At 39.9% G+C, this 27,938-nt stretch overlaps 1 protein-coding gene across 2 annotated transcripts; it reads right to left on the bottom strand.

Moving 5' to 3' along the window:
* Positions 1 to 12,996: 12,996 nt before the first annotated feature.
* On the bottom strand, positions 12,997 to 22,766 carry LOC125770063 (protein scylla-like). Of its 2 annotated transcripts, none has more exons than XM_049439258.1 (4): positions 21,160 to 22,766; positions 18,040 to 18,643; positions 17,827 to 17,937; positions 12,997 to 17,646 (listed from the first exon to the last, which is right to left on the bottom strand). In XM_049439258.1, the coding sequence occupies exons 1-4, from the start codon at positions 21,275 to 21,277 to the stop codon at positions 17,562 to 17,564; spliced, it is 918 nt and encodes a 305-aa protein (XP_049295215.1). In that variant the 5' UTR covers positions 21,278 to 22,766; the 3' UTR covers positions 12,997 to 17,561. The 2 variants fall into 2 exon arrangements, with proteins under 2 accessions (XP_049295215.1, XP_049295216.1); XM_049439259.1 differs by lacking the exon at positions 21,160 to 22,766 and adding an exon at positions 19,663 to 21,102.
* Between the last annotated feature and the right edge of the window lie 5,172 nt (positions 22,767 to 27,938).

Raw genomic sequence — 27,938 nt, 5'->3', positions numbered from 1 at the left:
ACAACTTGTGAAAGATATGATAGGCTACCAAATATAATCAAATTTTCCTAACGAAGTAGATCATACTAAAATATAGTAACGAAAAAGAAGAAATAAATAACACCAAAAAGAATAAAAGTAACTACAATAGCCAATTAGAAACAACAACATTAGAGACAAAACAGGGAAAAGAGAAAGAAAATATTAATAAACAAAAGAAAGGAAACCATTTTCCAAACAAACAAAACATCAAACAAGTATTTGCCAGAAAAAATTACCAAACAAAAGGTGAGTTAGTGATACTTCCTGGTGCACAAAGAAAAAAAAATCAAACTAGTAACGTAATAGTAAAAATAAGGGCACAACTGAGCAGAACATGAAAAACAGAAAAGCAAATACATATTTCAATCATCCGACAAGTACAATCGTTACGCCAAACGCCAAAGCCCTTATACGGACATGAAAGTGTTCCCCTCTCTCTCACCACAATATCACCTCGTCTTCCCCCATCCCCATCCCGTTCAAAGTTCGTGATTTTCCTTCATCCCATCTCATCAGGCACAAACACACACACACACACGCTCTTTCACGCCGAGCCCTTTTGCTGATCATCCGACAAGGGGTTGTTGGTAGAAGGAGTGTAACCAGGGTAGAAATTATGTCGCCGTCAGTTACCATCGCCACCGTAACGATAAAGCTACTATGCCCGGGTCGACCAAAGCCCCAATTCTCCGGGAGCTCTTGGCCAAGCGCACGATCTCAGCTTTGGCTAACAGCAAACACGGAACGTCTGGAAAATGGTTCCCGTTTCCACAAACCGGTTTGTCGGTTTTCGTTTTTCTTTTCTTATTTCGGACAGTCTCAGAAACGTTTCTTCTGCTGCTGCCGCTTCTATCGGTGCAGAGCTGATGGGCATGAACTTTTCTCCAAACGTGCCGTACAACGAAGCTGCCGTAGGGCACGGGTACCGTGATCTTCATCTCTAGGTACCGCTGTGTCTTACAGCGCAGACCATACGGCCCTTTCATCGTAACGACGCCCGGTCAACTACGAGGGTGACCAGTTTTCCGAACCGTACACGCGGAAGGTACGGCGACACAGATGATGGTTGGCGATGGCGCCCCCGATTCGTTGAAACCTGCGCGTCCATTTGTAAAGGGCACACGATCGGTTTCGATCATTTCAAGTCGCTTGCTCGCGCGTGTGTGTGTGTGTTTGGAAGGGAGGAAGGGAAGGGAGGGGGAGGACGGTGAAACTTGGGCCGTGCGGGGTTTAAGTTGTTGCATTGCCCTTTTTTTTCTTCGTTCGCTGGTGCTGTTGCTACACGGCCTTTCCTTTCTTCGCAAACGAAGCCAAGCCCGGAGTCGAGCGTGATCTGATCGGGCTGTAAAGTGGCATAATAATGGCAGTGGAGGAGAGTCAACCGCTAATGATCATCACGACGACGACGACTACGACGGCGTAGACGATGATGCGAATGGCCTGGAATAGAGGTGTTCAACGATGGTGTTCAGCGAAGGCCTAGCATTGGCATCGGAGTTAATACGTCTATACGGCCTCTGAGGTACACCACTCACCGTAAGTTCCTTCCCTTTGCGCTTCCACTTACTTTCTCTCGAGCGGGTTTGCGGGCCGGCAACACACAAAAAAAACACGCTGAGCGTCTCGTCAACATCTCAGAAACTGTCTGAGCTCGCAAGAGTTATTGAGCTCAACTCAATTTATTCCATAAAATAATTAGCATGTAACGCTGAAGGAAGTTAAGGGCAATGTGAAAAGCAATATTAACCCCAAAAAAATCCTCGTCAAACATAATCAAACGGGTCAATTGAAAAATCTTTTGTTTTTGTTAAAAAGTCTGAAATTTTTATAATACTTATTTGCTAATAATATATTTAATGTACTAGCAAGTGTCATGTTTATTAGCTTGAGATCATCTGTCAATTAAATTGACTTATTGAATACAGTGGAACACCGATTATCCGTGCTCATCGGGATTCAACCCTTGCCGGATAAGCGAATATCACGGATATTAGGCTCAATGCTGTTTTATCGATAAACAATAGTGTTTAGTGTGTAATGAATGGACTTTCTTTCTAAAGCAACAAGTTGTATCACTCCCTATTGAGGTTCTTATTTCTTGCCATTTACAATTAACATGTCAGCAATTAACATGGCTTTACAACTAACATGTCAATTCGCCTTTGGAACTGTCATTCCCGAGCTGCACGGATAATGGAACAGCCGGATTAAAGTCACCCGGATAATAGGCGCTCCACTGTATTAGTATTTTTTATCGGCTTTGTATCTTTCTTCGAGTGAAATCATGAACATTTCAGCTGAGTTTTGCCGTTTGTTCCTGGAAATTAATGGGACAGAACTTATGATAGCCTAAAACATAAGTCAAAACCAGTATGTATGCTTTTCGGCGTCAATGGATACTAATAGGTTCCACCTCATACCCCAACCAAGGCTGAAGAAGGACCGAATTATCACGTATATATTAAGGTTTCCTCAAAATAAAAAAAAAGTACTCAAGTATTGTTTTATATTGTTTTAAGATGAATTATTAGTTAAATAAAATAATAACAAATGAAATATATTCTATTAATACTACATCATTTAATATGTTTTTTTTAATATTAAAATATATAAGTAACTACAATCTCTACCAACTGCTGTCAAATTACGCGACTTAGTATAACATTTTTGCTTACCCTTAGTGACCAGCTCAACAACGACAAAACACCGCAAAACAGAGAAAAGAGCTGACCTTTTCTCGTGTAACCGCAATTCGAAAAAAAAACAAACCAAACCTAATGTCAATAAGTGAAACCGTGTACGGGAGAGCCCACAGTCGTACGGCTCGGTGCAAATGATACACATCGCGGCAGCGTATCGTCATCATCATCATCGCCATGCTCGTTCACCATCTAGACCGGCGATCGAGCCAACAGCTCGTAACGGTACACACAACCGGTCGATACAAAAGCCTGTAGAAATGGTGGTTGATCTACGGCCTACGTGAGATCATGCCGTCAGCTACCTAAACCGAACGAACCGTACCTGTTCCATCTTAGCATCTACGAGACACAACACAGCAGCCTTCTTACCACCGTTTTTGGTGTTACGAGGTTGTTGTGCCGGTCGCATGTAGGGAGATAACTTCACACAGCTCAGCTATTGTAGATCGTAGCGGAGCAAAAACTCTTTTACCAACGCTTCGGATGTTTTTAAAAACGGCAACCAATCGAATCCATTTTTTTTTCATTTCCACATAGTACTTTATTTCAATTGAATACTCTATAATGTTTCGTTTTTTCTCACATGCTTCGCCATGTGTGTTGTTTTTTTTTGTCTGCTTTTCATAAGTTTCTCATCTGACACTGGGACACTGAAACTGAAAATTTCCAAAACCAAACGGTACGTCACCTTACGGGCTAGTTAAACATACGTTAAATGGCGCATTTTTATAAATTCATAGAATTTATAGACCTCCCCGCTTTTTTTGTCGTTTTACAATGTTTATTCGCTTTCGTTCTTTCGTTTGTCGTGTTTTGTTTCTTCTTCCTGCTTTTATTCACCAAGTGTTACTCTGTGCGTTTAATGATTTCGTTCCTTTGTTTTGTTTCTATCTTTCACACAACGCTTTGTTTCAAGCTTTGCACAAAACCTATCGGACTAAAACAAGTCTTATCTTTGCGTTTTGCGTTTTGACAACTTTATATGTTTTGCTCACGTTTGTTTTGGTTGTTTTTACTTCTTTGGTTTTCTTTCTTACTCTCACAAAATTCTTTGCTCATCAATGCTACCACCTTCTTTTTTCATCTTCTTACTTTTCCCTCAATTAGCTTACCACAGTGAGTGAAGTTTAGAACTCAATAGTAACACAATTTGCGCGTTTCGCAATCACCATTGTTTTGTTAGGTTTTTAGTTGTTCATAGTTATCATTTAGTGGAGTGTTTTTTTTGCTTTTGTTGCTTAAAGTTTAGAAAAAATTAGCGAGCGAAACGCTCATTATGAAGAGGCGCGTATTACACACGATTTGAAGAAGCTTCGTTCCTTTGTTTGTTTGGTTTTTAAAGGTGTTTAGAAATGTTCACCCACGAAATGCTTATCAATACCTTGCCGAAAAAAGGACAAATGGACAGTTTGGCTGTCTGTTTTGATCAATATGCACACAGTTTGTTTGGAGAAGTTTACTTGAAGTAACAGGTTTGAAAACATACAACTTAGCTTATACGGTTCTGCCTTGTTTTTGTTGTTTCATTTTTCACTCATTTTATCCCTTCATTATCCATTAAAATTTGTTTCCCTTTTTCTAGCGCTAGTTGTTCATTGTTTTTGTTTTTTTTGCACCGTTTTCGCTCAAACTACTACAGATTTGTTTGTTTTTTATTTGTTTTGGTATATTATTAGTATTTGCACAGTTTTAGTTGCGACTTACACTTATTAATCACTTACATTACTAATTTGTATCAAGTTTTATTGATTTTTCTTTCCCCCCATCTCCCCTGTTTTTCTCTATTTTTATTTGTGAAATTTGCATTTTGCGTGAGTTGTTTTGTTTTGGGCGTGACGATAGAGTTTATGCGCAGACGTTTAGAACAAAACGAAAAGAATGAAAGAACAAATGTTTCATTTGTTGTTATGTTTGGAAAAAAAAAGAAACGAACAAAATGGCGCATTTTTTCGTGTTTGTTAGTCCACTCTTGTTCACTGACACCGTGGAAGAAGGATTTACTATCACAATGTGCTTCTTGCTCGTCTCACATTCGTCTCACACATGATCACATGATTTCCAATAGCAGGACTACGCATACTACGGAAGCAATGAAACGTTACCTCCGCCGTGTGTTTTTTTTGTGGGTATTTGAACTTTTCCAGGGGACTCTAGCCTTCTCCCACGGTGCCAGCGGAACAATGACCTTCCTGTTTATTTTTTTTATGGGGTCAAGATTTCGGAAACCGGTTCATTTGTTGTTGTTGTTGTTGCATTTGTGTTTGCAGTTTTCCACAACGCCACAAATCGATTAGCATTAAATTCGTTACGAACGTTTCGTGCAAAAGGCAAACGACCAACAAGCAGAAGAGAACAAAACAGAACACTAGCTGATAAGCTGTTTTCCGTGTGTAACTGTACGTGGGTGTGTGTGCAGGTGTTTCTTTTTTTTCTTAAGGATAATTGGTTTTTTATTACATTATCTCATTGATAACATGATTGGACGAGGTGGTGCGGATGATCGTTACCGTTTCGTTTTCGGATATCCTTTTCCAAGATGTTGTTTTTTTGTTCAAAAGGTGTACCCCCACGAGATGAATCTTTCCCTCGTCATAGGAAGGAAGCGAACACAAAGATACAGTGCCAAGAACGAGATGAAAAGTTTTTCTGTGTTTTTTTTTTGTTCGTTTCTCAACCATTTCTTGACACTGAACAGTTCTGCGACGGTGGAAAGACGAAGGCTTTTGTAAGTAATTTTTTTGGTTTGCTTTTAAACAACAAAACCACATAAATTGGATGCTTTGTTTAGATGTGTTTTGGTTGTGTCATTTTCTTTTTCAAATTGTAAGATTTATTTTGTTGCTAAATTGTCCACCACATAGTATCGTGTTTGTATGTTTAGCTGCTATTTTAAGATCATGACATAATATGTTAAATGCTTACCATGATCTGGATTCATCAGTTGTTTTGTTTTTGTTTTTTTCCCACAATATAATCAAGTTTTACAACAGGGTTTTTTGTTTACTTTAATGTTATCGTTTCCGTTTGCGTTTGTTTTTCAAACGTTCTTCATCTCAACCATAATTTGTTCCTTTAATCATCCGTTTGATCGATTACTTTTCTTTTTGTTTTGTGTTTTTGTTATTATTTGGTTTTTGCTCGTTCGGGCCTGGATGCCTTACTTGTTATCACTTTTAGATACTATCACTTATAATTTGTTGTATTTACCGTTCATTTCCTTCCCTAGCCGCCCTTCACTACACGCCGCTCCATTTAAACCATTTTCGCTTATCCATTACACACATAGTTACACAGACAGTTTTTCTTTGTTTTGTTTTTGCTTGTTTCGTTCTTCCTTTTTTTCGTTCGTTTTTGCATACTTTATATCGTGGGTTTATTGGGTTTTGCCTGCACTTTCAACATGACGCTTGATGAAACGGGTTTAACTCAATAGTGATTTACTTTTCGATATTTTCGTTTTTTTTTCTTAAATTTGTTTCCGTTTATTCGTCACTATTTTGCTGCTGTGAATGCAGATTGCAACACATACAACTGACAAGGACGAACAGACATAATCACATAATGCGATCGAAGCTTGGGTTCACGTTAAACGAGAAGTTGTATCACACACCATCGCCATACAGACGAGTGGTGCATCGTACCTTTACCGCTCTCCCTGTCCTCCTGTCACACACGGAACTAGGAACGAAACGTTCCGGATACTCAGGGAGAGTTGTGCATGTTTGAATTAGAAAATACTAGGGCCGGTGTGTGTCACCCATTATCAGTACGTTCGGCGGGGCTCGACTAACTACGGAAAATGGTGCATCGCGCGCACGTAAAATAACTTATCCAAATACTGATTAAAAATATTCCGTCTCGAACCTTGTTGGCCCCTTAACAAAACCGAAATCGTGGACCATCGATGGAGACGCCCAGTCTTTTACAAAAGAAAGAAAGATTTTCATTTGTTTGTACTTAGGGTTAGAGTTGGGTACTTGTAGTACCATTGTTGTAGACATTCGTAAAGTTTCACCTTCATTGTGAATTTGGCGTTAGTGTGTGTGAGCGTGTTTCCTAAGGAGAGAGGGATACGATCACAATTATCACGTTAAGAGTTTTCATCCATTTTCTAACGATGAATAAAATTGGAATTTAATAGATAACACGCAAATAAATATTAAATTTTAAGAAGAAAACAAATAAAACAAATAAATACAAACTTAAATTAAGTGGACAAAAATAAAAAAATAACGAAAAAAAGGAATAAAAAAACAATCGTAATATCTAAAGATTCAAAAGTGAAAATAGTAAAAATATTAAACAATAAAAAAAGCATAAACTCATCGTTAGCTGGGTGGAACTATGACTAATACAGCACAGTAATCATTACTTACACGCTAAACACTATCTATACGGGGCGTATTACAGTAGGGTAAACGATTAATCAATACATGTTTGTACATCGATTGGTTTGAGTTTCGTTACGCGTTTCGCTTTTCTAAGTGCGAAGGGTTTAAAACACAACGAGTTGTCCCTTTTGCTCCAAAAACACACATCCGCACACACATACGCGGGTTTGCACACCCATTGCCACGAACGTCAACCTTTTGTAAAGTACCAGGCGTCTCCATTGCTAAGAGCAAAAATTCCCAGCTTTCGATATAAAACCCCAAAAAATGAAAACTAAACGGTTTGACGTTTAACGTCAACTAAAGGGGTAAAATGATTATTGTTCCCGTTTGCAGGTTAAAACACTCTTTACACAGTACCGTACTGTATGTTTTTTTTCGTTTAAACGCGCGCACATACACAGATATGACAAATGCCTTTTACGCGTAAAAGCTGTGCTGTTGTGGAGAAACCAGCCTTACAATGGTTTTGCGATCCCTGTTCTTTTTACGCTCTGATTTAAGTTTTGTTCTTTGTTCTGCGTTTATTTCCAATTTTTCTTCTGTAACTTCTTTGTTGTTGCTGCAACAAAAGCTAAAGTAATGCCACCAATGTTTTACTCTTTGAATGTTGTGATTATAAGTAATACACATAAGTAATAAGTTTGTCTTATTGGTTGCTTGTTTGTTTGATCGGTGTTTGTTTAATCCAGTTTGCGTGATTTGATTGTTTTCTCCTATTTATTAGTTATTGTTTTACCATTTGTTTTACCATTGAACTATTGAATATTATTTGCATTTTTTGTCAGTTTAATTTTAATATATATGATTGGCTTGTTTCTTTTTCCTCTTTATAGATACGTGCTTGTTTTTTTTTTCTTCTGTGACTTCAAAGAGACTGCACACGAGCTGAAGATAAGAATGGTCAACAAATGTAGTGTGATAAACAACCAAAAAAAAAAAATACGAGACGAAACCACCAACTAGAGTAAGTTTCAGTTCTTTTCTTTTTGTTCCATTTTTTTCCGTGTGTGTATGTATGTTTGCATTTAGCGTGAGATTACTGACATTACCAATATGATTAGTTTTGTTTTATGTGTTTTTTTTTCTTCTTTTTGTTTGCTCTCGTTCTGTTATGTTCTACGGTTCGGTACGGTTGTGTTTACGTTTTGTTTTCTTGAATTAGGGGAAAAATCTACTACAATTACATACAGATTATTGAGATGTGTTATTTTAATTTGTTTTGTTATGTTTAGCCAGTTGTTTTCCTTTTTTGTTCGTTTCCGCTAACTGCTCGCACGACCATTCGGAGCACGTACGAAGCTATCTATATTCCCAATATTATCCATAAACTTGCACTGTTTTGCTCTCATCAGCACACAGCTAACCGACTGAAGCAGCTTGTGTTGTGTGTGTTTTTTTTCTTGAGTAGTTTTAAATTTATTTATTTAATTTTCATTTTGTTTCCACCACTACTTGTCATGCTGGTTTTACTCTCGGGATATGAATCGTATTATCGTTTGTTTAGCATTAGCTTACTCCTTTGCAATAAGTACTGTATGTTTCAAAGTGTTATGTGTAGGTGTATAAATGTTCGTTTTCTTTTTTTGGTTTTTGCTATTATTTAACATCGCAATACAGTTCTAAGAAGCAAAAACACAATGTAAATATCAAATGAATGCCTTTTTAAAACACTTGGAGCACATTAAACAAAGTCACATTTGTACGTTTAATGCACGTCGCAGTAGGAGTCACATGAAGAAGAAAAATTTATTATTCTAAAACAACCAACAGCAGCAGTTAAGATCAAAAGTGAGAAAGTAGAAAAGGAGCGATAATTCGCTTCAAAGACTTCAATTTTCAATCAATCAGTCAATGAAAGTAATGAAATGTGGGAAAACGCTAAATTTCTATTTATCAAACGAAAAATATAAATTCTATCGTCAACATCACGCAAAACAACCCGTTTACACAGCGGAGGCAAAACCGAATTGTCATTTGCAAAGGCAAAAATGGGAGAAATGGTGTTAATTAGGGGGACGATGAAGTTCAAAACTTGTTTGTTTTTAAAATTTATCTCACCATCCTCACTAGGCTACTGCTTAACATCTGGAGTCGTTCAATCGTTATGATTTTTCCTTTGTAAGTGTGTATGTAAGAATTTGTTTTGAATGATTTATATTCTTTTCTTCCCTTTCTTTATCTCTCGCTCTCTTTCCCCTTTTTTCTTTTGTAATGTGTAAAAATTTGTTGGGCTTCATTTATTATCAATAGTTTATCAAATTTGAAAATCCTAGTTTTTTTGTTTGTTTTTTTTTTTTTGTTTTTGTTTCTTCATTTGTATCTGACGGCTTTGTTACTTTTCTTTTTTTTTACTCATTTCTTTTCCTGTTTTTTTGTTTGTTTGTTTGTTTGTAATATTCCATACCGCCCGACCATTCGACATATGTGTATATATATATTTTTTTTTGTTATGTATATTATATAAATATAGAAAAACACACACACAGTACTTTTTTTTTGTTTCTCCTTCTTTTGTGTATTCCTTCTCCTAACCGACCATTTTTTGTATCTTTAGTATCATCTCTTCTGCTTTCTCTTGTTTTCCGCTCTTGTTTCAATTTTGATTTTCTCCTACATATCCACCATTTTCCAAGATATAGTGGTTAGGTTTAGTACGATGCTACTATTATTAAACATCGTTCCACTATTTCAGCATTTTCTCTGCTTCTTAAAAATTGTTCAGACTTTTCATGAGCATACAAAGAAAGCTTCCTTAGTTTCGTGTACTTTGCAGAGAAAGCCAAGTAAAAGATGGGGTCCTTTTCCGTCCACCTTTTCCGTTCGATGGTTGGGTCAATCTTCTTTGTTGTTGCGTTTTAGTAAATACAGCCGGAAGTAGAGCAGAGCAGTTTACAAAAACCACCAAAGCGTCCACGCAAGGGCGCATTGTTGCAAAACATCCGCAAGCGAGAGAGAGAATTAAATGGATTTTGTTTGGTGGGATTTTGTTCCAATGTTTCAGCCCCCTTCGCCTTCCGCCAAATGTCGCCCACCCTCTTCTCGTCCGTCCTTCTTTCGGTGGAGAGTGGGTAGTACATTTGTCCGACGGTGTGTGTGCTCTCTTTCATCTCGCCATATTGGGCTACCTTCTACAATGGTGGAAGGTATTCACCCCCAAAGTTAATAAGGCTAAAGGGAAAAATGTGAAGGAAACGATGAAAATACGTCTTTGAAGTACGATTTATCGTTCCTTTTGTTCCCAAAAACTCACACACACGCGCGCGCCAACAACAATCAGCGGATGATAGATTTGTCTTGTTTAATTGTTCTCTCTTTTGCTCTGTTTCACTTGTCACATTCCTCTGTGCAACCATCTTTGTGTCGGAAAATCACCCCCGGGGTGGAAATATAAGCGGTTAGAAGAGAAGTGATTTTGTAAAATTTGATGTATTGTTGTTTTGTGATTTTATTTTTGTTTTGTCACGTTTTGTTTTGTTTTTTTTTTTATTGATTAATTTGTTAATAACTACTACAGACACATACATATACTTTTTTTAAGTTTTGTTTTGGTATTTTTGTAATATTGTTGAGTAATTTTCTTCTGTATTTTTAAATGCCGCTTTTCGGTTTGCATTTTTACTTGATTCGTCACACGTGGCTTTTTGTTTCTGCATTCTTTCCTCTTTTGCCTTTCGTATTTATAAGAGCAATAACAATTAGAGTTTTCTGGTTTCATTTGTTGTGTTTTTGTTTTCTTTCTAAACTTTCATCTCACAATATCCTCGGGTCTGGAAACCTGAGACGGGACATGTTTAGCTGGGTGGTTTGTGTGTGTGTGTGGAGAGTGTATAAATTTCAGTATAATTCTCTTTATTTCCATTGTGGTGTATTTGTGTGTAGGTGTGAGTTGGCTATAATTTTACTATTTTATTAGCGCTGAATTGTTAATCCAACTGCTGTTACACATTATGGGGGGTGGCCCGGGAAGGGGGTTACGTTAAACAAAGGGAAATACTTTGCAATTACTTTATAATGTTCAGTTTGAAGAGATGTTTGGTTTAATTTTCTCACACCTTCAAAGGAGGGTTCTCTCTAGTAAATGAGTACTTGCATCAGGCTGGAGGGCTCTTGCTAATTGATATTTTCTCCACGGTATTTTATTTTCTTTTTTCTTTTGATATTGATTTATTTGTATTAACTCCACTACACACCGCTGCACAAACCAGACGTAGATAATAGTGCGGTAGAAATCCAGAAGTTAAGACAAAACCGGAAAACATCAACCAGAAAAACAAAACGCATAAGGGAAAACGAAACGAATGTAAATCCTAAACAGCAAATAAAATATCAAAAGAAAATCGAACAAGAAGAAAAATCGAACGAAACACCTAAAAAATAGAAAACAACAAAGACATACATAGCATACAAACAAAACAATAAAAATCATTTCGGTAAATAAAAACATAGTAAAATAAATACAAAAACAAGACAAAAAGTAAATTTGTTATTTTGCACATTTTTTTGTTCATGTGGGATTTTATTTTTTCTTCAAAAAAACAACTTCTACGACTATTGGATGTCTTAAAAACAAAAGACAGTGAGATCACAAATAATAAAAAAAACAGAAAAGAACTTGCAGAAGAAAACGGGAAAGGTTACTAACGCATAAGTTAAAAACAAATTATAATAATAATAATAGAGTAGCGGTAGAGGGTAGGTAGTAATAAAAAAAGGAGAAAGATATTTTTATCCTTAATTCGTAAATTCAAATATCACAAATGAAACGGTTTTATCCTTATTTTTTCCTTTTCACATTGTATCTTCTTTCCATCCAGTACCAGCTATACGCACACATTCATTTTTTTCGCCTCTGTCTCTGCTTTAAACTTCGTTTTTTTGTTACTTTTTCTCAGGCGTGCAATATGCGCCACCATATCCGTTTCCTGCTTTTATCTTTCTCTCGTTTTCTTCTGCTCTCCTTTTTCGTTCACAACGGGATATTTTTGATATCCTTTTCCATTTTTCTCCTGCAATTCTTTTCCACGCGCTTATCATATTATCATCTCTCTTGCTTCGTTTTGTGTATTACGTTCACACATATTCTTATCTTATCTTGCTCGTGTGTTTTGTCTCCATTAACTTACGCTTCATTTTTGTTTTGTTTTCACTTCTTTTTTGTTATTTTACGTGTTTTGTTTTATTTCACTTTGTTTCGCCACTTTTAACGCAGCCGAAGTATTCGAATCGAATAATTGTACACAACGTAACAAACCCGACCGGTTGCTGGTTTACGCGTTTCTAATTTGTGTGACCTGCGTGTGTAGCATATTTCTTTTTGTTTTGTTTTTTAGACAAAAGAGACATAAAGGAAAAACATTTTCAAAAAATATCCTCCTTTCCAATGCTTAAGCTTAAGATCAATGATTTGTTTTCTTGTTTCAAAAACAAACGAACAGGAGGAAAAGAGCTACCTCGCTAGAAAGGAATCGGCACTACACACCATTTAGTTTTGTTTTTGTTTTGCTGCTCGTAAGGGAGCATTTCGCTGTGTGTATGAATGTGTTCAGGTGTCTTAGTGTTGCGTGTAGGCGATGTGAACTGTACTGTAATTGTATGTATCCTCATCCTAACTGCTTGTTCTCCTTTCCATCCCTTTACTCACAAATGCTTTATTATCGGCTTTCCTGACTTCCACGGCCTTACCCTCTATATGCAAATTCAACACGACCTCCACGACCACTCCTCGCGCCGTCGTGTCTCCCCGCTCTTTCTACACGCGTAAAAAAACTGTATGTGTGTTTATGTGTGTGTTTGTGTTTGCTTATCATGTTAATTCCGTACCATGTTTTTTTCTGCATTTTCTGTTTGTTATTGAATTTTGTTCCGTTTTGCAATGTTAATTTTAATTTCTTTTTTTTTTGTTCTTTTTCGATACCATTTTTCCTTCTTTCACTTCCAATTGTTACATATTTCTAATTCAAATTTAAACATGCACCTTCTTTTCTCTAACGTCCCTATCGCTTTTTGCCCATTTTGATTTTTGTCCATTGTTTATCCACAACAATGGCGGGGTTCTTTACACCAGGGTGATCGATCAACTGTCGGGTTGCAAAGCTCTGTCTGCTTAGTTTCTCTGTTTCACCGGGAAAAGAAGTAGGAACTACGCAAAGGTCCAATCATTCCGAAACATTTCAAGAAAAAAAACAAGATTTGTTAAACGTCTCACAGCTTGCTTTCTCTGTTTGGTTTTCCTTTTGTTTTGTACTAGGCAGAAAGAGAGAGTGAGAGTGAATTTTCACCACAAAAAGTATATCTAAACATTATTTAAAAAAAAACTGCCATGCGGTAAAGGCGTATAGTAATGTCCCTTCCCTCATTAATACACACAAGGATCAAGTAATTAATTAAAAGGAATGACACATTCCTCAAGAAAAAAAAACGGTTCCACAAAACAATAACATTTAACAGAAAAGTTCGAAAACGATGTGAGCGAAACAACCATGCTTCACATTTTTCATTTTAACCTTACAATTAATTTGTATCGCGGGGCGCGGTGTGTGTATATTGTGTGTGTTGTTTTGAAATTGATTCCATTGTATCGTTTTCCAACTTCCAATTCTCTTATTCGTTCGTTACGTTATAATTCAATGTTTCTTCTATTGTTTTTTTTATATTATTCGATATTAGTAAGACAAATGATATTTTTTCAGCTTTTTTTCTGTAATTTGTGTTTTTCTGTTGCTGTTTGTTATTAATGAATGCATGAAAATGCTTATCACATACACACACATATACGCACAAACACACGCGCAAATGCTTTCGTTGCTTCTGTCCTTCTCATCCGTTTTTCTCTGTCGTTCGTCTTCCTGTTGCCTCACATCTCAATTGATGCGATTGAACGGGTTTCTTATCATAATAATTCTTGTCCATTATTTGTTGGATGTAAAAAAAATTTGAAAATCCTAAAACCTTCCTCTCCTCTGCCTCCCTTTCGATTCCCTTCCCCTCTACCCCTCCTTCGTTTGCTGTAGTTATGTGAGATTGTGTGGAATCTGTCCACTAATTCGAAATTCATACACGCCTTAATACACCTGTGTTTCTTTTTTGCACGTGGAACAAAGGTTCGAGGGTAAATGAAATTAACCAAAACCCCTTACCACGCGCATACTTGCAATTGAATTTGTTTTGTACATGCCTACAATATATTTAAAGAAAAACTCAACAAACTCCCTTTTTTTGTTTTCATACGCTTCTTCCTACGATTCCTAAACTTTGTTTGTTTTTTTTTGCCTGTTTTCTTCCTCTTCCTGCCGTTACTTATGTTTCTCGCCCATGAGCGTGAGAACATACAAACAAAAAAAAAAGGAAACGATCACTTGACTGTATGGATCATCCTTCCCGTTACGCGGTGGAAAATAAGGAGAACCCCCTGGGTTCTCATCCCTCACCCTTGGTGGTGTTTGGATAAAGGAGGATGTGTTCCGCGTAATATGTAGGAGGAAAATTGGAAAATCACTAGGAAATCATCACAATTAATCGTTCACAATTAGACGAGTGTTGCAGATTTAAAATATTCAACCAACCCACCAGCCGTAACCAGCAAACAACACACAGCGCCAGCACACACACACGGGGGTTCTTCTCGACATGGGATATATCCTTTTAGTAATATAAGCAAACACACAGCACGTGGACAAATGAAGAAGAAAAAACAAAAATACTTTTTAAAAATACCCACAAACCAAATTAAATAATTGAATGTAGCAGCTAGGGGGGTACAATTTCCTCATCAAAAAGGTTGACGATTCGTCGGGATTGTTGTGCACAAACTTCAAACATATTTTTTGAAGGTAAACGCACAAAAGCAAAACAAAACCCTCCATTCAACCATACAATTGTGATGGTTTATTTGTTTGCAATAAAAGGAAAATAAAAAAAACGCTTTAAAAAACTTAGAAAACTAACAAAAATAAAAACAAATCGATGGAGTACCAGGGCACGGTTCATATGATTTGTAATCGCAATCTGCACAACATGAGAGGTACAAAGAAGAATTTGTTTAACTTAATTCTTTTGTTTGACCAAGCAAAAAAAAAAAGAACGACAAGTGAAATAAAAATAATATAAAGATGTATGAACATCTTCATAGAAGGGAAAAACTGATTTTCTTACCAAATTTCTTCACGGTATTAGTGATGGTCGAATAACTGCCTTGTCCAAGGGTTGTGTGTTGACTTATAAAACCCTATTTTGATGATATCCTCTCACCCAATCGATGTATGTGTGTGAATTTGTGTGCGTGTGTTGTGTTGTTTAGCTACGTTTGGTTTTGGTTTTATAAAAATTTGTTTGCTGTCCTACTATATCATCTTAATTAGCTCTTGTATTGCAATGCCTGATTGTGTGTTTTGTTGTTGTGTTATTATGCTTACATATTAAGGATGTGTGTGTTTGTGTATGTGTGTTTTTATGTTTTGTTTTCTTATCCGATTGGCTTCTAACCTGCTCTCTTTTAATAAATTCCTTCTTCGTCGTTTTCCGTTTGTTGTTGTTCATACTTATAGCATTTCAGCATTCCTTTGTTTTGTTGTTTTACACATTAATCATCACTTGGGTTTTTTTTCTCTTTTTTGTTTCGCTTCACCTATTCTTCTTCACCGCTTGCCTACCTTCATCGCGCTTCCCCTTTCCTATATTGTTTCGCAACATCGGAAAATGGAGCAAGAACATTTACCAAACATTGTGTTTGCTGTTGTCTCATCCACAACGTGCGTGCCTCATTTTTAAATATTTATAAAATACTTAAAAAGTAGTTGTTTTGTGTTACTTTTCTTGTTTTGTTTTCTTTTTCGTTTCCATCATCTTCTTACGCAAAAAAAACATTTGTCTCCTGCTCTTACGCACTTATCCGTAAAACGATGCAGACACAGTTGCATCTTCTCCCGCTGCATTTTGTTTTTCTCTTCTTCGCTTCACTCCTCTAACCCTCATTTTTGCATAATAGTGGGTTCTCGCTCGCCTATAACATATTATAGTGCAATTTGTTTTTGTTGCTTTCGTTTGTTTTCCTTCTTTACCATTTTCCTTTTTTCGTTTGCCCCCTTGCTTCTATTTGTTTCATATCTCCTTGCTTAAGAGTAAGGGAACAAATGAGGAAAAACAAAAAAATTGATGAAAATCCGCATCCTACCTTTGCTGCTCCTATAAAACGCACACTCACACCACAGCACAAGTGTCCGGCAACATTCGCTTCTCGTCGGGGTTTTTTGTTGGGCTTGGGTCGCGCGCTCTGCTGAACGGGTGGTCCAGTAAAAAGGGTTGACGACACAGACACACAGCCACACACACGCTCATCCAACACAAACACCCAAATGGGCAGTTGCCATTGTTGATGATGGGTGCTGGGAGCGGATGATGATGCTGCAACAAACCCATGACCAGAAGGAGGACGATCACACGATCATTAAAGATGATCCCCGACTGCTGCTGCTGGATGATTACACATGATGACTCTGTAGCTCTCTCTCTCTCTCTCTTCTGCTGCTGCTGAATACGTGCTGATCCTTCCAAATGGTTCGGGTGGACGCATGAAGGATGGTGTGCACTCCACAGTGATGGTTGATTATTCCCACACATAACACACACCAAGCGTGGTGTGGTTAATGGTGGCTGCTGATTATCGAATGCACAACAACCGCGCGATCAAAATGTCGGCACATACACACACACACCACATTTGCGGGAAATCTTCTTCATTTTCTTCTTATTCGTTTCGATGAAACTGTCCACATTTCGTACTTTCAAACTGCAACTTACATTTGCATATTTTTTTTTTATTTCGATGGCCATTTGTTTTCTTCTCTTCTGCTCCATTTGGATGGGAGGCACAAACAAACATAACGATTCGAGCGCATAATCACATAATCACAGTTCGGGGGGAGGTTTTGTGGAGTGTGGGAGGGACCTCAAACTTTCCCTCCCAAAAATCGAGCAATCGTCCACGGATAATCACAGATTGCACCAAACATCACGCACACCAACCTCAGCAGGACTGGCTCACACTCACTGGGGGAGTGATAAAAAGTCCTCGCTGCACTGGTTTCACGCACACGGGGACACGGCACACAGAATGCATTTTTGTATCGCACACATTCACTTCCGGTTCGTAGGCGGAATTCCGGTGGTGGGGCCGGGGCTGGTATGGGTGGTATGTTTCCTCTTGTCGTTCCTTGGGCACACGCGCCTGAGCGTCACGCTGAGCCCACAGCCTTCGGTTGGGAAGGCGATGTTGCGGGAGGGTGTGCGGTGGGTGGTGAGAAACACACACTCGCCTGATGAGCGTTTGATTTTTGTTTTATCCCCCTCCGATTTAGGCACTCAACCCCGTAACGGAGGGTTGCGTGTCAGGGAAGGGTGGTTGGGGATGGTGGGGAGGGTGAGGGAGTGGTTGGAGTTGAAATGTTGTTTAGTCGGAATACGCATGGTAGAGTTTGTTCTTTGTCAGCCGGAACTCCGGACTGATCATGATTGTACTGCCACGAGCCAAATTTCTAAAGAGAAAGAAGAGAGTAGAAGAAAGAGGGGTAAAAAGAGAACAAAAAATATGTAAGTATTTATGTGACACAAAAAAACGGTTTAAGTAAAGCAATTTTAATAGAAACACAAAAAAACTAACCGCACAATTGAGCGAAAGTTGATAACAAAAGTTGAACAATGGAGTCGGTACTTACTTCAAAAATTGTGGCAAAATCGAGGTCCATCCTCTTCGGTCCTGTTTGAGCGTAAGGTACAGCTCGAACGTGGACACTGTGTTCGGATCGGTCTTCATGGTCGCAATCCGCCTGTAGAAGGACAAAAAAATTACCAAAAAATGTGTGGATTAGAATCTGGCTGATATTCTGAACGAACGAGGAGGGAAAAATCCGTCAGGAACTGCCACTTACCGTGTGTTATCAGGCTCGTCCTCAAACTCGATATAGATCGTGCAACCTCGGATGCCGCACGGTTCCTTCTCCGACTGCTCGAACATCTCCGTCGATATCCTCGGCAGCAGATCGGCCGGCAGCAACACCTCGGTGCAGGCCAGATGCTGCCGCTTGGCAATGCGCAGCTCACTCTCGAGCCGCTGGGTCAGCTTCTGCAGAGCATCCTCGTGCGGCGAGGCAGTCAGCGCTATCGTCGCCGGCTCCAGTGGATACTGGTTCTCGCTGTAGTACTGCTGCTGCTGCTGATGCTGACGCTGCAACAGCTGCTGTTGCTGTTGCTGCTGCTGCTGCAGTTGCTGCTGCTGCTGATGATGCTGCAGCTGGCTCTGGTGGGAAGCGTTACTATGGTGGTGATGATGATGATGATGGTGATGATGGCTACTGCTATTGTGATGACTGCGCTGCAGCTGCTGCTGACTTTGAGACTGTTGCTGCTGCTGCTGACTTGCGGCCTGTTGCTGCTGCAACTGCTGTTGCTGCTGCGGCTGGCTCTGATGGCGTTGGCTTTGATTAGAATTTTTGTTGCTATTGGCCGGGATTGGCATCAACGGTGTACGGAAATCTGTCGAGCGGAAAAAAAATCGGAGCGAGAAAAATATTTATCAGTCAAAGGATAACATTTCTGTCGCATTAATAGTAAAATTTTACATTTTCACAGCTCACAAAACTTAAACTAGCCGGGGTGAGGGTGTGGAAAAACAAACAAACGAGAACAATTAAAATTCCCTTCCTACATTTGTGTGGGGCCACGTCAGAATCGATTTTTCCCATTTCTGTGTGCAATCTAGGTGGAGAGTTAGGGAGAACTAGAGGAAAGATGAAGAGTGAATTTTCTCTCCATGTCCGGAATGAGCATCGATTTTTCTTTTTTTTTTTGACGAACTCACACAGTAACACCAACCGGGCTCAGCTGGAGGTTTTGCCATCGTCATCTCTTCCAATGGAACGAGATTTCCGGGATTTTCCTCTCCCGGGTTTGTGTGTGTGTGTACCCCTGGAAAGGGGTAAGCAAATGGGAAGAAGGAGAAAAATAGCTCCAAAAGAAAATTTGCCAAAGCTTACGAAAACTATGTACTAGAGAAAATGAGCGAGCGAGCGAAAGAGAGAGAGAGCGAAAGAAAGAAAAGCCCCAATAACGCTCCGGCTCTTTCGTACATCTCTTTTCCATGTTCGAAAGAGTGTGGGGACTCGGTAAAGTGAAAACGAAACCGTTTTCTATCGATCGACAAGACCGCGAGTTGTTCAGGGTACAGCAGGGGAAAAAAAAAACTTATGTGGAGCACAAACAGCTGTTCGTCTTGCAGGGTTTGCCCTCTCTCACTTTTTTCACTTCGGGTTTTTCCTCTCTTCTTTCGTTGAGGTTTGAAAAGGCGAAAAACTTTTCAAACCTTCCGCTCTCACATGGAATATACAATTTTTGGAAAGAAAATCGATCTTGGTAGGCACAAAAAGAGGAGCTAGTCGGAAAGAAATGTAAGCAAAATTGTTGAAAAATCGATCGTGTGTCTGTGTGTTCCTCATGGAACGGTAGCCGGAAAAGCAAATCGGGAAAACTATTCTTCTTTTAGCGCAGATACCTACTGATGTACATTCGAATGCCGTGGAACGTTTTACTTCCAATTTCACACGCAGCAAACACACACACGCGGCAGCACCACACAGAAACGCTTTTCACCAGTAAACGAACAAAACACTGCACGCACACGGGCACAAGGCGTTGGGGACCGGTTTGAATTGGAAAAAAAGCAACTCAATTGGAAAAACTAGCAAACCAGCTACTTAAGAACTTGGGAAAACTTCACCGCATTATCAACACGGATGCAATGAAAAAGTAGAAAAAACACGAAACTAATTGCAAACCAAACTAATGCCGAAGGTGCGAGTCGTGGAAAATTTTCGCAGTGGAAAAATGTTGGAAAAACTATCACTCGCTTCTGGTTCGAAAAAAAAAACATCTAAAACCACAGGCACATATTAACAGCAGCAACCACAAACACACACACGCACGCATACACAAGTCCGAAAAAAGGGGGGTCGAAAGAGAAGAGCGCGCCGCGTGTGTTGCCCGTCCGACGGTTCGAAAGCGAGTGACACAAGAAGTGAGTGGGGTTTGGATGAGGTGAAGAAGTGACGTACGGCAGGCAGCGAGCAGAAGGGAACCGACCACCGAACACTGTGAGAGAACGAGCAGGAATGAATGCGCTGTTGCGAGAGTAAGAACGAGAGCGAAAAGAGCACAAAGTAACGGCACACTACTGCTGTTTTATGAAACACACACACACGCACATACACAACCTCTCCCGATCAGCTGTTCGGGCCTTCGGCAATGGAAAGAAGGGGAGAGAAAGATAGTGAGAGTAAAGTGAACGAGAGACAATTACTTGTAAGCGTTCTTCTTCTCACTCACTCTCCAGTTGGTTTGCGGCACGCTCGCATTGCGTACTGGCTGGTGGGTGGGAGAGTTCGCTCTCGCTCATCCCCATACGCTACTGCCATCTCAGCTGCTTCGCGAGAAACCAGCTGGTTTTGCCGGTTCGGTGCACTATCCCGTTCTGCCGTACGGCTGCGAGTAGCACTGTTTCGCTCTCGCGCACACACAATCAACCAACCCGGTTAGGAAACTTGTGCACTTAGCAACAGTGAACACGTTCGAAACCGAACGAACATGAACACGGGTTTGCCGTGTAGCTGTTTTTTTTTCTTCTGTTTCCTTTGCTATCTATCTCGCAATTTTCCTTCCGTTTTCCTGCTCACGCGATTTGATGGTGCGTGCAACATAAAATTCACGCTTTAGCACGTGTGCCCCGGGCAGGATTTAAAGCATGTGATTAAGTGCAGGGTAAAGCGGTTTTGTGGGTTGTTGGGCAAGAAACTTGCAACAACAACGAAAAAAAATACCCCATTCAAGAAGGGCTGTCAAAAAAGTGCGTATGTGACACATTTGACAGTATATTATTTGCAAACAGAGAGAAAGAGAGAACGACGATTTTTGACGTGGTTTTTCTCGCTGAAGATGGCACTTCAAGCGATTAAAAAGTTTTGGAGGATAAAATGATGAAATAATGTAAGAACACTTACCGTTGACTTTGGTCGATCCCAGGTAGCCCAGCTGGCCCGGATACGGCGGCACAGAGATGAGTTCCATTTTCAGAAACTCTTCAACCAATTCGTCGATTGCAGCGTAATTCGCACTCATAAATCGAACCGGTTACGTGCGTGGGAAAATGGGGATAGTGTATGTGTGTGTGTGCGAGTGATGAAGAGACACAGAGAGAGCGAGCGGTGGGGTTTTGGTCGAGTTTTTCCGTTCCCCTTTTTTTGCTGTGGAAACCGGAAAAAGCACGATGAAAAGCTAACGCTCGAAGCAAAAGCTCGCTCAAACGCACACACGCAACTGCACTGCACTGAACAAACTTTTCACTGCTCACGCACGGCCGCAATTTTCCCTTTTTTGTTTGGTGGAAGGAAAATTCTCACTGTTTTCACACGTCAACGGCGAGATGATGATACGGCTTAGTGGATGATTCCGTGTTCTTTTCCCGTACCGCGGGGGGTGGTGTGATGTAGTTTCGCTCCGGTTGTTGGCGTTTTCCGCTTCCTTTAGTTATTGTGGCTCTCTTCTAATAATTCTATTTGAACTTGTCAGCTTTGCTCTTCGTTTTGTTTGGTACGCCTTAACGAGTAATCGATTAATAGTAGACTTAGAATTGTAGTCGGCTTTGCGTTATGCGTTTTTTCTTTGTTCTGCCCTTTCTGGGTGCAAAAAACAACCTAATAAAACCAAACGCTTTTCCAAGACTCTCGCTGGGATGTGAATGAAATGGGAAATACTTTTGTTTGCCCAGAATGTTTTCCCCTGTTTTGCTGGGTGTTGCGTTTTGCTCTGCTTTTCTGCTGAGTTGAATCCGAAACGTTTGGCGTAGAGCTCGTCGTACTTAAACGCGTACCTTACTAACTTTAAAATGTATTATTTGTAATTTCACAGCACTTGATTATCACTTGGATTCGTCGCCGCTTTCCTCTACTGCCGACTTCCGTATCGTGTGCATGTATGTGTTGGGTGAATTTTTCCTTCGCTGCACACAGCACACACACCCGACAGCGCACTTCGCAAACTAGAGACACACTCGCGCGGTGGAAAGGAAAAATCACAATTTTCCAGCACTTCTCTTGCGCTTTCGCCGCTGTACCGTGTTGTGTCCCTGTACCTGACAAACGTCAAACATGAAGGAAAACGCTCTGGCACCTCTGTTTGTTGTGTATTGGGGAGGAAGTAAGTGAGAAAATCAATTTTCCTTCATTTGCAACACGATTCGCGTTTTCCTCCAGGCGTTTCGCTATGTTATGGCTGGTAATTTTTGCGCACACATACACCGGTAGTTTTTCTCTTCGTTTTAGATTAATTTTCTGCTGTGGTGACCGGGTTCGTTACTTCTGTTCTGTTCTCTGTTTTATAGCTTAATGTTTTACACCGCTCTATACGCACACGCATTAATGTCACTTGTGATAGGCGCGTTTGCTTTATGCCTTTTCGCTGCGTTGAACAGTTTGCCTTGATTTGCGAGAAGACTCGAGGACTTTACTCTTCGTTCGCCTTTGCGAAACGCTTGATTTCATGTAACGAGAGGATGTTGCTTGATCAATTGAAAGAAACTAAGTAATTCCCGGCCGGCGACCGAGCCCCCTATTTATAATCTACACCGGTGCGCACGCACACCACCGTACGGCCCGGTCCGAACGCGAACAAAGAAACACCAACACAACCACAGCACACACGTATGCTTGCGCGATGCTCGTGTACACGCACCCCATCGCAAAACCCGAACCGTGGCTGTATATACATGTGCACTGTGCGAACATGCGGTGTGCGGTGTGCGATGGAACACAGCCTTCTCTTTCGCTCGCGCTTCTCACTGTGCGCTGTGCTGTTCGTTTTTTTTCTTCTCTCCTCTATTTTCTAACCCTCAGCACGATAGGAAGCGCAACAGAACCCCACCAAATAGCTCCACAAAGTCGAACAAAGCATGATTGCGGGTGTATGGTGGAACAGGGCAAAATGTGTGTGTGTGTATGTGGATAGGGGTTGGAAAGAAGGGCTGATGGGGGGAACATAAAATCCAGTAACTCTATATACAAGCAGGTTTCCCCGCACGCACGTACGCTTCCCCGCTTTGCCCAACAAATACTCAACACGCATCTCTCACACACAAAGGCAACCAATTCCAGTAGCAATCCGGTCGCAAACGCTTTCTCACTCGCGCACACACAACGCGGCGCATGGTCGCCATTCCATTCTCGCACGCATTTATCCAACCGATGTGTTGGTTAGGCCTTTTAGAAGCACGCGGTTGGTTGGGGAGGGGTAGGCAGGGTGTGAGAACACACCATCCCGTATCTATTTACCCGGTTATGTATACCGAGCGGCAAACAACGACCGATGTGTGCGTGCGTACGTGAAAACCCGAACCCGGTCCGAGCGCGACACGAAGCATCGAACAGCACCGCACGGTGGGATAGCGATGGCCATCATCCGCATCTTCTTCTCATTCGTGTTCCGCCGTTTCTGCTTTGTTCACCTCGCTCGTTCTCACTCTCGCTGCTTCTTTTTGCTTCCGTTTGCTCTGTACGGCCACTACAACACGGTTTGCAGTAGTATTCTTCTTCCGTTGTTTTTTTTTCTACCGTAGTTAGTGAGCCTGTGAGTTTTTTTTTTCACTGGTTCACTTACTACTAAGAATCCTGCATTTTGTTTCCCTTTTCACGGAAAATTCACATTAACGAAAAACCCTTTCAAAATCCGTGCCCCAAAATTGAGCCCAGCGAGAGCAAAACGATGCGTGCGTGAACAAACGGGCAGAAGTAGAATATACGTGTAAAACCCTGTTTTGCTGCGTGCGGTGTGTGCTGCTGTTCAGTTTTCTTCAATCGTCCGAATTTTCCTTCCATTTTCCACACAGAAAAACCAAAACCCAATCTCCTGCGTTCCCCAGCCAAATTGTGCAACGGTGTAATAGGTGTTCCGAAAATGAAGCGAAGTTGAAACGTTTGTTGCATCAGAAACCGTGCGATAATGATGAAAGAAAGGCAGCCGATTTTGTGTGAATTTAGTGCGTGTCGAGGGAGAAAGTGCATCAGAAGCTAAAGTACTGGAATAGGAAAAAATGTTAGGACGAGTGTGATCCTTGTGGAAAGACAAGTGTTTCTAGAGATCGAAAAGTGTTGACAAAAAATCATGAGGAATAGAATGAAAGGAGAAATCTTAAAACAATATCGTGTAACGAAAGGCTTTTTGGACAGGATAGATAATGAGCACTAGTTCACAAATAATGTAAAAAAAATGTTTTTTTTTAGGTTTTTGTGCCTTTCGTGGCACCGTTCCCAACATACACCAATTGATTTATTTGTTTTTGTTTCACTTTTGCACAACGAAGCTAGTTCACCTTTAAAAATGTTAAGGACAAAATTAAATAGCTTACACTTGGCTGATTAAAAGGAAATATTTTGTACGATTTTCAAACAACCTCAAACTCACTAACTGGTTCACAATCGATGCGTTAAGGCTTCGATCACACTGGATAGTACTGAGAAGTAATTAGCTTCGAAAGCCCATTGCCAGCAGATTCCAACACCTACAAACGAGACCACTTTTTTGCTTTCTTTGGTCCGACTAAACGCCGACACGGAACGGAACAAAAGGAAGTATTTTTAAAACGCTTTTTTTGTATGCGTTGTATTATTAGCTTAGAACAAGAAAACGGATATCAGGAAATCCAATCAAGGAAGAAAAACCAAAATCACCTGATCTCGGGAACGCTTTCTCCCGGTTGGTCAAAAACCGATCGTACGATCGTACGCTTAAGTACAGTGTCCAGTGTATTAGTACACGCAGAAACGCACTATTACACTAGTTTTGGTTCCATAATTAGGCTGTCGAGCCTAGGAAATGGTGCGTTTATTATCAATATCCAAATAAAGGCCTCTTTTGAAAGCTATTTTTAGACAGACGAGTTGAATGTTATTTGATGGGAAAGCCAGGATAGTGGACACATTTCTAATTTACGTTTCAAAGCAATTTTTTTTTATGAAAAATTGCACTTATCTGATCACGCTTTGCTGTGTGGATGATTTCTGTTCATGACGTCTTTATCGTAGCTCTATTTTTAAAAGCTTAAGAAGTGATCAAATTCAAAACGAAGATAAACTTTTGCTGTAATTTTTTATACCGATTACAAATCGTTCGATAATTTTGTGCTGATGTTTTGCTATTGGTTAAATCGCAAATGTTGTCTGATATGTTATCAGCATTTTATAGAGCACGTTTCCGTCACGCGATTTTTATTTTTCCGCATTAGAAAAAGGTATTATAAAGTTTGATAACATTTTCTTCTTTGTGAGATTTTTAAATACAGTGAGGTTTTTTATTTATTTCTACCCTTCACGGTATATTTACCGGCTGTGCAAAAGGAAATTGGACACTTTTTAGGGTGGAAATTTCCGGAATAATGTTTTTTTTACCCCTCGTTTTTTTTCGCTTACTCATATTCATGAAGGTAGAACGATTTTACACTTATTTAACGATCCTCCAGAAGATGAAGAGTGTTGTGTTCGTGTCTACACTTTTCTGCCCTGTGCCTAATTTTATGAGGCGAAAATTGGGCTTAAAGATGAAATGAGTTTTTTGGCAAGAAAAAAAGCATAGAAAATACACACACGTACATATTCATTTTAGCTAATCGAATCGGTGACAATAAAATTAGGAGAAACTGCCGAAAGATGAGATGAACATAATCATAATGATGGTGATGATGATGAAGACGATTATGGGTGCAATAATAGTAAGAGGAAAAGGTTGGTTAAGACTCAGGCGTTCAGGATTCCTTTCGAGGCGCCCCGTGCAATAAACTTCGCCAGCTTTTGTGACCAAGGAATGGAACGTAGAAAAGGAATGGTAGGAACGCGGTCGACTGTCGTGGAGAAGAAATAAAAACGGCCACCACAATTAAACAAACTTTAAGATAGCGCGTCCATGAAGAATATGGTGTCCGTATGTGCTCTTCTCTGTTTTTTTGATACCTGTCTACCCACAAAAAATACACAAAGTACAAAAAATAAAGAAAAAACACCGACAAACGAAAAAGTGAACATTTGAAGTGTTTTATCTTCGCTAGTTTGATTGATTGTTAGTTTTTCGATCCTTTTTACAAAGTGTTCAAGTATTCCTAAAAGTTTCAAAAAGGTTAGCTGCTAGCGAAAGAAATATTGTTAAGGAAAGCACAAGAAAGGTTTTGTAGTGTTTCAAATATTCAGGATTAAGTACTTTTGTTAAATCAGGTGAAATGTTAGATATTTTAAAAAATGAAATTATTATAACAGTTAAAAGAAGCAAATTTTAAAAGGAAAAAATAAAAAAGCAAAGCCAATAAACCAAAAATTAGTTCTATTAGTCGAACAAATAGAAAAAAGTGCCTCAAGTGATGTACATAACATTATCGATTTTCTGATGCAACAAACTTCAACAAACACACAGCTATCAAATCGTGCTTCTCCGTTCCAACCTCCACCCCCTGCATCCACACCCACATTCCTGTACAATTTGCCGGAAAAATGTGGACCTTTAAGAAAACAGCTGAACACAAACACACACCCTTACAGCAAAACGAAAATGACCATGAAAATGATTTCTTTCTCCGAAGAAGAAAAACACCAACCAAGAAAGAAAAATCCTTCTTCTTCTTTATCGTATCGAATTTATGGGCTACATTGTTTCAGGTTTTTTTTGGGGGGATTGTGGAGTATTGGGTTCAAATCTTGATGTCGTCCCGGGAGCGCAAGAATGACAAGAGGAGATTCCACCGAAACCCGTTGGACGTATCAAACCCATAGAATGGTTGTGCCTTTTAGTTTCTTCCCTGTTCGATCGATTTTCTTATGATGCAACAGCTAAGCGCACTTAATGGAACACTTTTGCCATTAACTATACGTGGGGGGGTTTTTTTACAACCCTCTCAACCCCCTATCCCAACCCCCGAATGTGCACAAAAGCACACACACACACACACATTTGACAAGCATTTTTTCGGTTTGTAACTGTTTTTCTGAATGTTACCTCTCGCAATGGTTTCACAGCTGGGTTCGGTTTGCTGGTGATGCAGCTGATGAAACACCAGGCCACTACGCGGTACGCGGATCGGTTACGATGTTCCGGTTTGTTGAATCCGGAATGGTCAAACGAGAAGTGGTGCGCGCAAAAAGGGAGGAAAATGAAGGGGGAAAGAAAGGAAAAACAGGGGCCATTCGCGTGGCTACGTGACCGTAACGCACGAATAAAACTATTCGTGGTTTTAATGCGTGTTTTTGTGTGTTGCCTACTGGCCTGCTAGTTACTTCCCTGGTAGTTGATGGTAAAATGAAGACACCATAAAAAAATACACGGGCGCAACCAAACATCTTCCTTGTACACAAGTGCCCCGAAGCCCGCGGGCATTGTGGGTGACTCATAAGCCCGGTTGCAGTTGGTGGTGCGTTGCAATCTTTACCACTTCCCCGGCACGGTACGAGATAAGGTTTCGAATTTGAACCGAATTCTCTTGGAAAGGATGGGAATTTACTTTCACCTGCCTCAAAAGAACAGACTCAAGCTATTCCCCATCACCAACTAATTTCACCCACAACACGAACGTGTGGCATATGATTTGGACGAATTTTGTTTTTTTTGGACGAGGAGAAGAAAAACAAAACCTTTTGTAACGTAATAGTTACGCCTGATGGTCTATCTTTCTTTTCTTTTCAGTAAGAGGGGAAGTAAGATGTTTATTTAATGGAGATTTTCTAACAGACTAAACATGGCTAGACGTTAA

Source organism: Anopheles funestus, chromosome 3RL (genome assembly GCF_943734845.2).
Source record: "Anopheles funestus chromosome 3RL, idAnoFuneDA-416_04, whole genome shotgun sequence".
NCBI classification, from domain to species: domain Eukaryota; kingdom Metazoa; phylum Arthropoda; class Insecta; order Diptera; family Culicidae; genus Anopheles; species Anopheles funestus.
This window is presented reverse-complemented; position numbering and strand designations above follow the sequence as displayed.

What these genes read in the sequence shown, in the direction of transcription:
- LOC125770063 (XM_049439258.1), bottom strand. Translation starts at nt 21,277, where the DNA reads ATGAGTGCGAATTACGCTGCAATCGACGAATTGGTTGAAGAGTTTCTG. An exon ending in GACGAGCCTGATAACACACG is followed by an intron (nt 17,938 to 18,039) that starts GTAAGTGGCAGT and finishes GTCCTTCTACAG; the next exon opens with GCGGATTGCGACCATGAAGA. An exon ending in ATTTTGCCACAATTTTTGAA is followed by an intron (nt 17,647 to 17,826) that starts GTAAGTACCGAC and finishes CTTTCTCTTTAG; the next exon opens with AAATTTGGCTCGTGGCAGTA.